The sequence below is a fragment of the Teleopsis dalmanni genome, chromosome X (assembly GCF_002237135.1).
Source record: "Teleopsis dalmanni isolate 2A chromosome X, ASM223713v2, whole genome shotgun sequence".
Classification (NCBI taxonomy): domain Eukaryota; kingdom Metazoa; phylum Arthropoda; class Insecta; order Diptera; family Diopsidae; genus Teleopsis; species Teleopsis dalmanni.
In genome coordinates, this window is record NC_051848.1 from 35,588,346 (window position 1) to 35,600,967 (window position 12,622).

The 12,622-nt window shown below is 29.6% G+C and overlaps 1 protein-coding gene across 2 annotated transcripts in view; it reads left to right on the top strand.

The window, feature by feature from the left end:
- The window catches only part of LOC119687783 (kinesin-like protein CG14535), a 118,945-nt gene that overhangs the window by 72,284 nt on the left and 34,039 nt on the right, over positions 1 to 12,622 (top strand). The window contains exon 1 of one of the 2 annotated variants that reach the window (XM_038102271.1): positions 1,375 to 1,526. The exons of the other annotated variant lie outside the window; for it this stretch is intronic. Within the exon in view, the coding sequence (XP_037958199.1) occupies positions 1,516 to 1,526 (11 nt within the window). The 5' untranslated portion in view covers positions 1,375 to 1,515. Of the gene's footprint in view, positions 1 to 1,374; positions 1,527 to 12,622 lie in introns of those variants that run through there. 2 annotated transcript variants of the gene reach the window in all.

Sequence of the window (12,622 nt, forward strand, 5' to 3'; positions counted from 1 at the left end):
CTTATAATAATAATACATAATAACAAAATTTATAATATATAATTTTATTAAAAATATAATAATTTATACTACATGCAATATTAAGAGCTTTAACTAAGCACAGAAATAAAAAAAAAAGAAAAGAACAAATATCATAAAAAAAGTAAAAAAAAAATGTTATTTAGACTAAATAATTATAGAACTTAGAAAAAAGCAAATAATTTATTTAGGCTAAAGAGCTATTTAAACCTGTTTTAGCAAAACTTTAATTTCGCTGAAATTTAACGAGTGCTAAGTTATCGATTTTGGTCTGAAATATGCCTAGTAAATTTTGATACCTAAATATAAGAAATAATTCCAAAACCACTGATGTATAGTCGACACAGCTGTATGGTCAGCCAAAAATTCAATTTATTAAAATAATATAAAATGTATTTTTGTTCTTGTAGTTCACTACTTTTCGAAACCTCTCCAACAAATAATTAAAAAAAAATATATTCAACCAAATAACTATAAAATCAAATATAATAAAAACACCTGCAGCGAAAATAATATAATTTTTGCCTCTATGTTAATAAAATATATTTATCCTACCTAACTTAACAGCTTACGATCTTAGATATGCCTGCAAACACTAAACAACTAAAGTCCTCTGTAAACACTTAAACACTCTCACTCTCCTGCTTCGGCAACGCACACGTGCATACAACACACAACAACAATAATGAAAATGTAAACAAACTTTTTGTTGAGCAAAATTTTTTACGATATTTACGAATATCGTACTTAAGGAAAAGTTAAGGAAAACTAAAGATGTATAAAGTTATTCATATGTACTAGCAACGCATACGTGCAAAGAAACAAAGAGCAAACAATTGTCGTATAGCAGCTGGCAATATTGTCACAGAAATGTCTACGCTCTTGCATACCAAATGTAGTTTGGGGCTGATTTGTTGCTGCCGTCGATGTTGCTGGCGAAGTGCGTGTTGCTTGATTTTGCAACAGGGAATTTCTTTACAACGAGAGCACATAAAAGTTGCCTCTCGATTTGATTTATACGGGCACGCTTCAGTGTGTTTTGAACTTGCTTTTGTTGTGCTTGTGTGCGGCGGATTCTTTCGCTTATTCAGTACAGAAATAAACGCCAGCGGAAACGGAACAATACGCGTAATGAAGTCGGCGAGTGTAAATAAAGTGAAATGACATAAATTAAATTTAAATAATATATATACAAAAATAAAAAAAAAAAATCCAAATTAATATAAAACCAAAAAAAAAAATATTGTTTTAAATATTATTATTAAATTAAAAATATTTTATTTAAAAATATGTTAAACACCTGAAAAGTTAAGAAAATATTATTTAATTTAATGCTGCAAGTGCAACAGCATCAAAAAGCTACCAAAGAGCATGAAGTGAATGCAGCAAGGCTCAAGCAGTGTAAGCCTGGCTTTGCAATTGTTTAGTGTCAAGTACTTTAAAGTAAAAACTTGAAGTATTCCCCGCGGCAGCTTCTACTAATGTACAACAACAAAAATGGATAAAAGGTTTTTAATTTATTTTTACTTTTTCTTTGCATATATTACTAGTCCCTTCACACGGTACTAGTCCCTTCACATGGTACTAGTCCCTTCACATGGTACTAGTCCCTTCACATGGTACTAGTCCCTTCACATGGTACTAGTCCCTTCACATGGTACTAGTCCCTTCACATGGTACTAGTCCCTTCACATGATGGCACTAGTCTATGTATGATATATAGTTTCGAGTTTGGATGATATGGATTTTATGGGTGGTATAAATATAATTAAACCTGACATACTGTTTTGTTAAGTTTAATGGAATTAATTAACTTATATGAGTCCTCCTCTCACGTCTGCTGGTGGTCTTACGCGTTTTTTCGATTTTTGTGCAAATGCAATGCGATTAGGCTTAGTCCGTGAACAAGTATCGTCGCACTTTGCGCATAGCTTGCGTTTCCGCTTCCGGTTTCCTGCTTCCATTCGAATTAGTGAAATGATGCAATGCCCTACAGCTTTTGGCCATTTTCTTTAGAACTTCGAAACAAAATATATATTTATTTAATTTAGAAATAAATGTATATACGTATTAAAAATATTCATTAAATTTTTTTATGTTTTGTTTCTATATGAAGTAATTAGTTCATAACAATGTTTTTTAAGTTTTATTGTAATTTGCATAAAGGACTTATACTTCTTTAATATAAAAAAATAATTATTATTTTTATTTTTTAATAATAATAATAAATTTATAAATAAATTTATATTTTTTGTGTTATTTTTAATATTTTATTATATTATTAAAATGTCATATTTTCATTTTGCTAATTGGTTTACATTAATTTTTATTTATTTTTATTACAAAATATTTATAATTTCTCAATATCAAAAAAAAAAATATTATTTTATTTTTAACATTTTATTAAATTTTAAAAATATCAAAATTTGATTTAATATCAGTTTGTTATGTGTAATGAAAAATACATATATTGGCTAATTGGTCAAAAGAAATTTTCCCTTATTTTATACAAAATATTTATACTTTAACAATATCAAAAAAGAAAAAAATTATTTTATTTTATATATTTTATTATTTTTTATAGATGTCAAAATCTGATTAAATATAATTTTCTTATACTTTATTTATGCGTATATAGGTTAAATTGTCAACTCCAATTTTTACTAATTTTTATCATAATTTAAAAATGCAATTCATGTTTCCTCAATATCAATAATTAATTAAAATAATTAATTGTTTTTTATTTTAATATTTAAATATTTTTTAAAGATATGAAAATACAATTAAATTTTTTAAAGGATATCAAAATATGTTGCCATTTTTCTTAGGGACATGAAAGAATAATTTAATATTGTGAACAATTTTTTTAAATTTATATTTATATTTTAATTTAAATTTAAATATAAATTTATTTATTTCGTTTTTATGTACTTTAATTAATTCAAATCGCTATATTTTTTTTTAAAACATTTTTAGTATAAAGTCTCGGTACCGATCTATACTAAAGCCCCAATAAAATCTTAAGTACTTGACTAATAAGTTGTTATTATCAGATAAGACAATGGTATATGACATGATGGATTCATTATTATTACTATAACATAAAGTAACAATTATATTAATTTTATATAATAATAAAAATAATAAATAAAGGATTCCTTGTACTATAGACGAATTTTAAAATTAAATTTTGAAATTTTGTACTTCGAATCTATTGTTTTTAGAAAAACTATCCATCTAATAGGGGTCTTTGTAAGAAGAATAATTTTTATTAGCTATTTTCTTTAAGGCTTTCACCCAGAAAAAGAATAAGATTTATAATAATAGATCCAAGACAGGTGTTAGAAGAATTTCTACTTTGATTAAAAATATTTATATTTATCTACCAAGAAGACAAGTCGATCCTTTATAGCAGAATACAGTTCGGGCTGTTGACTGGCTATCTAGCAGTATATTATAGCTTGTGATATCATCTTAAGAAAATATATGATATCTAAAAAGACTTATTTGTGGTTAGAATGTTGTTTCGTATTCAAGCAATTGATGTTATACGCATTTGTATGAAAAAAAAAACAAATAAACATCAAATAAAACAAGCATCAAATGACCTGTCAGAGTTACTCGAACATCATGAAGCAACGCGATCATTTCTGAACATCTTCATTCCATTCAATTGAAATGTTCAAAGTTCAGTCTATTTAAGGAGCCCTAATATCTTTAGGTTTAAATTAATTTAATCGTCAGCAATTAGAAAACCTATTCTGCGATTTATTCAGTTATTCAAGCCGGAGAAGAAATAGGAGAAAAACATAACTTAGCATCTACACTGGACAGACTTTGGCGACATTTTACATATAGTCTCATTTATTCCCTAACACATAAAGATTTTTATAGTAAGTATATATATGCATTTGCAGACGAAAATCTGGCTTAAGTCTAACCAATGTAAACTACAAGAAAAACTTAAATGATTTTTGGTGGAACTTAGATGAAATTTCATATCAGCTATTACCAACATTGAACAATTCTCTGACATTTCTTTGGTGTTCGGATTGAACTTGTGTTGTTTGTATGTTATATGTAACGTCAGTAATCACTTTTTTATTTTCCGTCATTCACGTTTTATTCGTTTGCTATGCTTAGATCAACTAATTCAGCTGTTGTTGATGTGGAGCATTGAAGAGATCTGTTGGTATAGTCTCTTTTGAGAAAGGGGAATCGCTTTTAAAGAATATGTGACCATATGAATATAATCGTTTTTGATTTTTCTGCAATTGTATTTGGGTGAAGCAGCATTTAGTCCCTATTTAACCTCTAAATTTATGATGATTAACTTGCTTGAAACAAAGTTTACTTATCAGGTTTTGCTTTTCTGATTAGAGTAGGCTTTCTTGTGAGAGAAGTAATGTTCTACAACTCACTTTTCCTATCCTCATTATCTGTGGTTTTAAATGATCTTAACTTATTTCATAATTTGTTTATTTTAACGTTGATTTTATTAAAATCGAAGTGTTGGAAATGTGAAATAAGTTTTTCTCACAAAAAACGAAATAAAATCTACGTTATTTTTCAAAAAAAAAAAAAACGTTTTATCTGCAACTTTAAATAAGATCTTTTAAGTTAGTTTTAAAATATTTAAAAGCTTTAAAATATATTGATATATACTATACTACATTCTTGCCATATCTTAGTGTTCTTCTTCTTGCCAGTTTTAAATATGGACCATATCCTTTAGGTATCATCATGATCCTTTGTTTGATATTTTGGTCTTTTATTTGGTGTCAAGCTATTTAAGATACTAGCTTTAAAGTTTTTACACCAATCTGGATGATTACTAATATATATTTGGCTTAGTTGTTATTTCTTTTTTAATCAAAATCCTTGTACATTTATTTTATGTTAAAGAATACGGCTGCCTGTCTTTTGCAATTATATATATATTTCTCTTATTTTTTATATATTTTATATTTTTCATAGTTTTATATTTTTTTTATTTTTTTATTTTTTTATTTTTTTATTTTTTTATTTTTTATTTTTATATATATATTATACTTTTTATATTTTTCACATATTTTATATTTTTTCATATTTCTTATTTTTATACATATGTATTTATATTTATTTTTGGGCTTTCTGACTCGGTGGCGGTTATTTGTTCGTGAAATTAAATATTGGAATACATTAATTTTGGTCGATCTGGAAACTTACTTGGAAAGTATTCAGTTATCTTTTGTGTCCGATCTATCCCTTTACAAGTTATACATTTCATTATCTTGGCCAGAATTTGGAATGTGTTCAAAGCTTTAAACTAGAATGGATGGTGCTATTTTTTTATTGGTGGGATGCATACTCGTAGAAAGCCATAATGGAGCTTGAACCAAGTAAAATCATTTTTTGGGCATGTCTTGTAGATAGGATCACAACAATTAAAACCGTACAGTGTTCCATTGTACAGGGATTAGTATAATCTATTTTAAAATCTATAAACTTACACCAAATAGTTAAGTTGCAGTCGTATATTTTCTCTAGTATTTGGCTAAATGTAAATAGCTATATTCGTCTACATTAAATAACCTGTATTTTCCTTTATTGCAAATGATTACTTTTTTTTTTGTTGTTTGTTGTTTTTGATTGCAGCATCGAAAGCCACAGTATATTACTTGAACTTACTAAAACCAATTCTTAGAAAGACTTGAAAAGATCTCACCCATCAGACTGTAAAAGTCTGTCAAGACTTCCGACTGAAATTGTATTCCTGTAATCAGGGAGTGAAATTTAAAAGACTTAGTTTTTAAATTTCCAAATTTATCTAAGTTAAAGGTTGTTGTTTTCTTCCAACATCTGCTACATATGGTATTGAGTTTTATGAAAATATAATTAATAGAATTTTAATCACTAGGGTTAATAAAGTTATTTCCTGATCATACCTTACTCCTTCTTTTATTTTGGTTATATAGATAAATTTAGCTCTGTTATTATTATTATAAAATGATCTATTGTGCCCCTTAGTCAGACTAGTGTGTTTTTCCAAGTCCAAATTCGTTAATGCAAGACAGTATAGTGCCTATCTTTCCTAGTTTTGAATCCTTATGATCCATTAAACACCTTTTGTATTTATCAATGCCGGACACTCCGCAAGCACATGCTATGCAGTTTCTCTTTTTTCCCTACAGTATCTGCAGTCTAAGTTGATTTGAATTTCTAGCTACGTTAGATGATTATTCAGATCTTTGAAGCGTTTTAGGTTGCAAGTCCCTTAAAGAATTTTAGATTGTGATAGTCTTAGTAGCCTTTTCTAATAGAGTTCTCTTTCTTTTAAGTTAGCCCTGTTATTTTTCGGTCATTATTGTAGTTATAATAGTACTATAGATTACTTATAAATTCTCTTATTTATTTTTTTAGTAATATGAAGAATATATCTTATTTTTGATTAATAGTATGAAGAATATTTGTGCTTTCTTTGGAGTATGTATCCATATCAATTTTCAAAAATATATTAATAACTTAAAATGAAGTTGGTATATCTAACGGGTCACCATGGGCTACGTTACCATCTCAACAAAATGGGCCTATCCGAAGAGATAGATTGTAGACTCTGCTTGGAGGCAGAGGAGACAACCAGCTACATTCTATGTGACTGCCCAGCTTTGATCTGGGCCAGGAGGAGATCACTAGGTCGGGTATTACTAGCACCTTCCGACATTAAGAGTTCCTCAACAACCGACATTTTGGCCTTCATTCGAAAGGCGGAATGTCTTTTGTTCAGTTAGGGTCTGTTGTAGCACAAAAGATCAATCATGGTCGCGGTGCTCTGCTTAAATGGGAGCTAGTACCCTGTTCTTTCTCATTCTATTATTCTTAAAATGAAGTTCAATAATCTTAACAATAATTAAACATATTTTTCTCTGGATATGCAACAATGCATATGAGATTTGAATACTAAATTATTATGTGAAATGAACATATATTTGTTTATATAAGTTTTTATATAAGTTGTTTATAATTTATACTAGTTCTGATACTTACTTACTTACTTATGTGGCCATAACAACCCGTTACCGAGTTTCGGCCTGACGCAGCATGTCTCCCCAGGCGTCTCTGCTGCGTGCGTGCCTTCTCCAGTCTCGTATATCAAGTCCAGTTAGTGCTCCCTCAAATTGATCACTCCACCGGAGACACGGTCTACCTCTACGTCTTCTTCCGCCAACTACTGCTTCAAACACCTTGTCTTTCGGAGCGTCTTCATCCATTCGATTTGTATATATACTTTTGTTAATAAAAAATACATAAATGTATAATAAATAGCTTAAATGCAATAGATTTTGAATAAAGTTTTCAACCTTAATTCCCTTACAGAAGAGTCCAACTGCAATATTTGAAATAAAATGTTGGTTTTTGTTAGCAAAATATTTTGCTTTGAAATCTATAAATGTCAAACGCTACTCCTTTTTCTATTCAACAATAATATTAATGACAATAAAAATGAAAAAAGGCAGAAAAAAATGTCCTGGAAATCAGTACTAAACAAACAAAAGTGCGAAACATAAAATCCTTGTTGTGAGCTTTTGTGTCACGCTGAGTACTCCTGCTGAAATTAATTAATTTTGTTGTCAAGGCGTGTGTACATGAGCATGCAATGCCATGGAGTACAACCTGCTATGCGGACCAGTTAAACAGCCACCAAATCCATTTACAAAGCCTTCACACATGCTGCTCTTACCCTTCAACTTGCACTTGTGTCCTCTCCCTCTTGCTAATAATGATAACATATTTAGTTTTTTTCTTCTTTAAATAAGTTTTTTTTTCATTAGAAATTTTTACGTACGCTTCCGATGTTCTTACATCGAAAGGATGATTGTACAGATACAATCATTGTGTTTAATGGTATATTGAGCTATCAAAAACGCTGTTGAACAAATAAAAGCGCAAGCACACAAGAATCTGAACACTCTTCACTTATTATCATCCACGCACTTTCATATTTCTATTGAACTTCCACACAAAACCGAAACACACTTGCACACATGTCGCTTAGTTTTCATGCGCTTACCATATTAGGATTGTATGGAGAGGGTGGGGTGTGCTTCCCCCAGTTGTGTGGAAAGCTATTACACCGACAATTGCATTGATGCTTTAGTTACTTTAATGCTATTAAATTTTATTATACTTGTTTCTCTGCATTTATTAATCGTTTTTTCAATACACTCTCCTACACACATTCTTCCACAATGTTTGACTTATCTGTGCAATTGATGTTGTTCGTCCTGTTTTTGTTGGTTTGGCATATTTGGCCAAATCCAACACTTTACCACATTTGTTTGCTTTTATTTATTTATTTTGTTTTTTTTTTGTTTTTTTTTTTTGTAGCGGCTTAAGTCAATATGTGGGTGTGACTTGTGACTTTAGTGCTGCAATGCCGCACATCGCACATTAAGTACATCCGTACATTCTTTTTTACACGACATTGTTGCATTCGTCGTTCGTATGTTATGTTGGCTTGTTGGCTGGGTGGGTGTCTGCCGACCGATTTATCTAGTCCGATGATTGACATTAATATTTATTCACTTTCTTCGTTTTTCTGCTGCTCCTGCTACTTTCGATTTGTTTTAATTAAAATTGCATAATTAACACAAAATGCAGTTATTCCTGCTGACATTCTTGTTGTTGTTTTTATTATTATTGTTGTTGTTGGTAATGCAAACAGACAGACACATTATAGCACATCTGTACTTGTACTGTATCCAGTAAACGAGTGCGAACTCGGCGTATTTCTGGGTAATTTTTCATTTATTTTATTTCTGGTTTATGGCAATTTTCTAAAGTGCTCGGAGAATGAAGGATGTGTGTAAATGTGGCTTTTGCTGCCCCTTGCAACTCGTATGTTGCAAGTTGTTGTTGTTGTTGTGGCGTTTGCGGTATATGTTTTTGTTGTCATTACCGCTCTTGCCACAATTGCAATTGCCTTGCACTTAAAATGTTGCATTAAATTGCTGTAATTAAAAGGACACTTTCATTTTAATTGCAATCCGCGATATTTGCTTTAAGTGCTCCAGTACGCACACATAAATACAAAAACAAATAAAGTCTCCATCTTTACTTATATGCCAAACCAAATAGTTTACATATTTCACAGGAGACAACCTTATGTCTGCATACAAGTGCCGAAAAAGTATCTGAGATACTTTATAAATATGTTGATATTGCATATACATGTAGCAGCTCACAAGAATCTTCTCTTTTTTTTATGAACACCAGAATCAGTTCTTTGGCTTAAGTAAATAGGAACGAAATATTTTGATTTAGCGCGACATAAGAGCAATAAAAGTAGGTCTAAATAATAATGAGTTTATTTCTAAAATTTCAAGTTCTATAAAAAGTAATTAAGTTCTTTAAAAACTTACTACAAACATTTAAAATTACAATTTAAGTAAGTATATTAATTCTAAGCCGTTTGCCGTATATTCTATTCTATGTAGTTTGAAGTTAGATGCTATATAGCATTACTTTATGCATTCCTTAAATTTCTTTTTCTTTTTTTGACAGTGCAATGGTTAAGGCACGGCCAGACCGACCATTCACATGTTGAATTCCGACCGTGTAGTATGCAGATTTAACTAGCTTCTCTACTCTGTTAGCATTCGAACCCCCCACCCACTGTTCCGCATGCCCATTCGAAAAGGATTTTTTTTTTGTCGGCTATCCATAACGTTTGTTTTTTGTAGAACCTGCGTTTAGGCTTCTTTTCCATTTTCTTAGTTCGAAGTTCTCCAGATTGCTGCTCGCCTAATTTCAGTTTGCATCTGTGTCCTTCAACTTATTCTGGAGCAAGTTTTTAATGAATTTTAAATGAATGAAGATTTTGTGTTTATAATCTGCGCGTAATTTCATTTTTCTTATGATATTCTCGTTAGTGATTTGGCGTGTTATATATTCGAGCGATATTCTTTCTCAAATCATCTTTCGCAGTTGAAAAGAATGTGCTTACCATAATCAGCTCGTCAGTTTTGCAATAGGTACATATAGTTGAATTGCTCTGCTTTTTCCATCTTGTGTAGATTATTTTCAAAAATACCTAATACTAGATAGGAAGTGTATGATATAGTAGTCGATCTTTTCAAAATTTCTTTCTGTCCCTAATTTCATATCCAAGAAAAGCTTATCATATTATTAATATTATTATTATAATATTAATTTTCATATATATTTGATATATATAAATACATATATATCGGCCACTTTAGTACTTTGTCGGTGAAGGAGACACTAGATTTCGAAATGGCTTAAAAAATATTTTAAAATTATTTCATAAAGATGCTTTTTTCGAACAGTAGTGAACTACATCAACAAAAATTCATTTTATATTATTTTAATTAATTGAATTTTTGGGCTGACCATACAGCTGTTTCGAGTATTGCCAAATACCCATCATCAGTGGTCTTGGAAATAATTCTTGTATTTAATTATTCATAAATAATTATTTTTTGAGACTGCAAGTACCAGGAATCGAACTCGAGTCCTGCCAAATGTGAAGCTCAGAATCAACACACCTTAACCAACTGACCCAAAACCGTACTTGACTTTTTATGTTCGCACATTTATCTGGAGTTTTGTTACTTTTGCTATGAAAGATTTTATTAACAAAATTTTAAAATTATTTAAAAAAAAAAATTTGAGAAAAAATTTTAATAATTGTTCAATCATTGTTTAATTTTTTTGTCGAAAGTGACGCGTCTTATGACCAAAAGAAACTATTTAGTAATTAGTAGGGTTCGAATAGAAATTAAAATACTACAACAAAAATTGTAGTTAATTTATTGAAATTTGGCTGACCATAGAACGCTGGTTTGAGTATTGCCAGATACTCATCATTAAAATATTCGAATTTTTTACTTAGTTTATAGTCCATATATAATTTGTTTGGACTTCAAATGCTAGGCTTAGGATTCGTGCCCTTCAAATTAGAAGCGATAACTAATTGTGTTTTCTACAAGAAGCAGGGTTTTCTATTCGAAATCTTCTAACTTTTAATAATTGTTTTTTTTTAGTATTATTACATTCGAAAAAGTCAACCTACCTCAAACTCTTTAGAATCATAAGACGTATGTGCATACTATAGCTATGGTGATGTATGCATTATATTTTCTATAATTCTTCAAATTGGGATGGGATGATGCATCATATTAATAATTATGTAAATAAAAATTTATGTTATAATCATTTATATGTACCTATGTTTAACATTTAAAAAAATTATGCTCTTTGTTTATTTTCAACAGATGTGTTGAAGCTCTATAGAAATATAGAATAAATAGTGTAGAACTATTTCATTCATTCAATATTCCAGCCGCAAATGCTAAATATGATTTTTTAATATTCGTAATATTCGTTCGGTCAATGGGATGATGCCATCGTCCAATATGTGCAAAAATAATTAAATTTAATTAGTTTCCATATTAATGAAGAATTTTAATGAAAAATAAATATGTAAGGTCTGATGATATCATTGCCATGGCAAATGTTGTAAATTTAATTAAGAAACAATCGAAGCCGCATCGCAATTAAAGGCGACCCACTCTGCATAATTCAGAAATCCAGTTACGAGGCCTTAAGTACATATTTTGCAGGGCTTTCAGTAAGCATTTAACTCAGTTTCGATGAAGTTTATTTAATCCTATTATGGCCTGGTTATTATACGTTTTTATTATTATTATTGTTGCCACAAGGAATTATGGCCTTTACGGCAGTGAGCAACATAACGAACTCACTGCCACCGAGTATCTTTATTATTGTTATTATTATTGTGCTTTTATTAACAGAATCATCACGTGATTATGACAACGTTTATTGCTGAAATTATTGGCATTGGCAGCAAAAGTACTGACATGCATGAGCCTCGACGTATCCACGTGAATCATGGTACTGTGTGAAATGCCCAAATAAAAACAAACCATAAAGCCGGAGAGGATGGAGAGTCCTATTACAAAAGTTTGTTCACATATTTTTTTTATTATTTTTTTTTCTTTATAACTTGACAAAATAATACAAAATCAATTTATGTTGCCACATCATAATAACTGTGGGCGTTACCATGCAATTAGGTACAATTTAACACGCAGATACATGCATTTATTAATACATTAAGCCTGTGACATGCTTATGACTACACTTTCCATTTATTTATGTATAAAACCAGAAAAAAATACTACTAACTTGTCACAGAGAATTTATTAAAACGCCAATAAAAAAAAAATATGAATGAACTTGTGAATAGGCAAATACGAAGGCAGATAAAATATGAAAATAGATATAAATTTTCCATTCTGTTAAATGAAATCTATTTTAATAGAAATAAAATTAATAAACTTTTGATCTTGTTTTTAAATTATTAAAAGTTGACATTAAATTATTTATGACTTTAATTTGCGCAATTAATCTATTTCACGCACAAGGGTCTGCGTAGACTCTTCTATAGAATAGAGCTACCTTTATGTTTGTACTGAATACATGAAACTGTTATTTTCAATAACGCTTTTATTAAAAAACTATACATATATATTGCTGATTTTTATATCAGAAATCAGTTTGATATATATCCAAATTTATA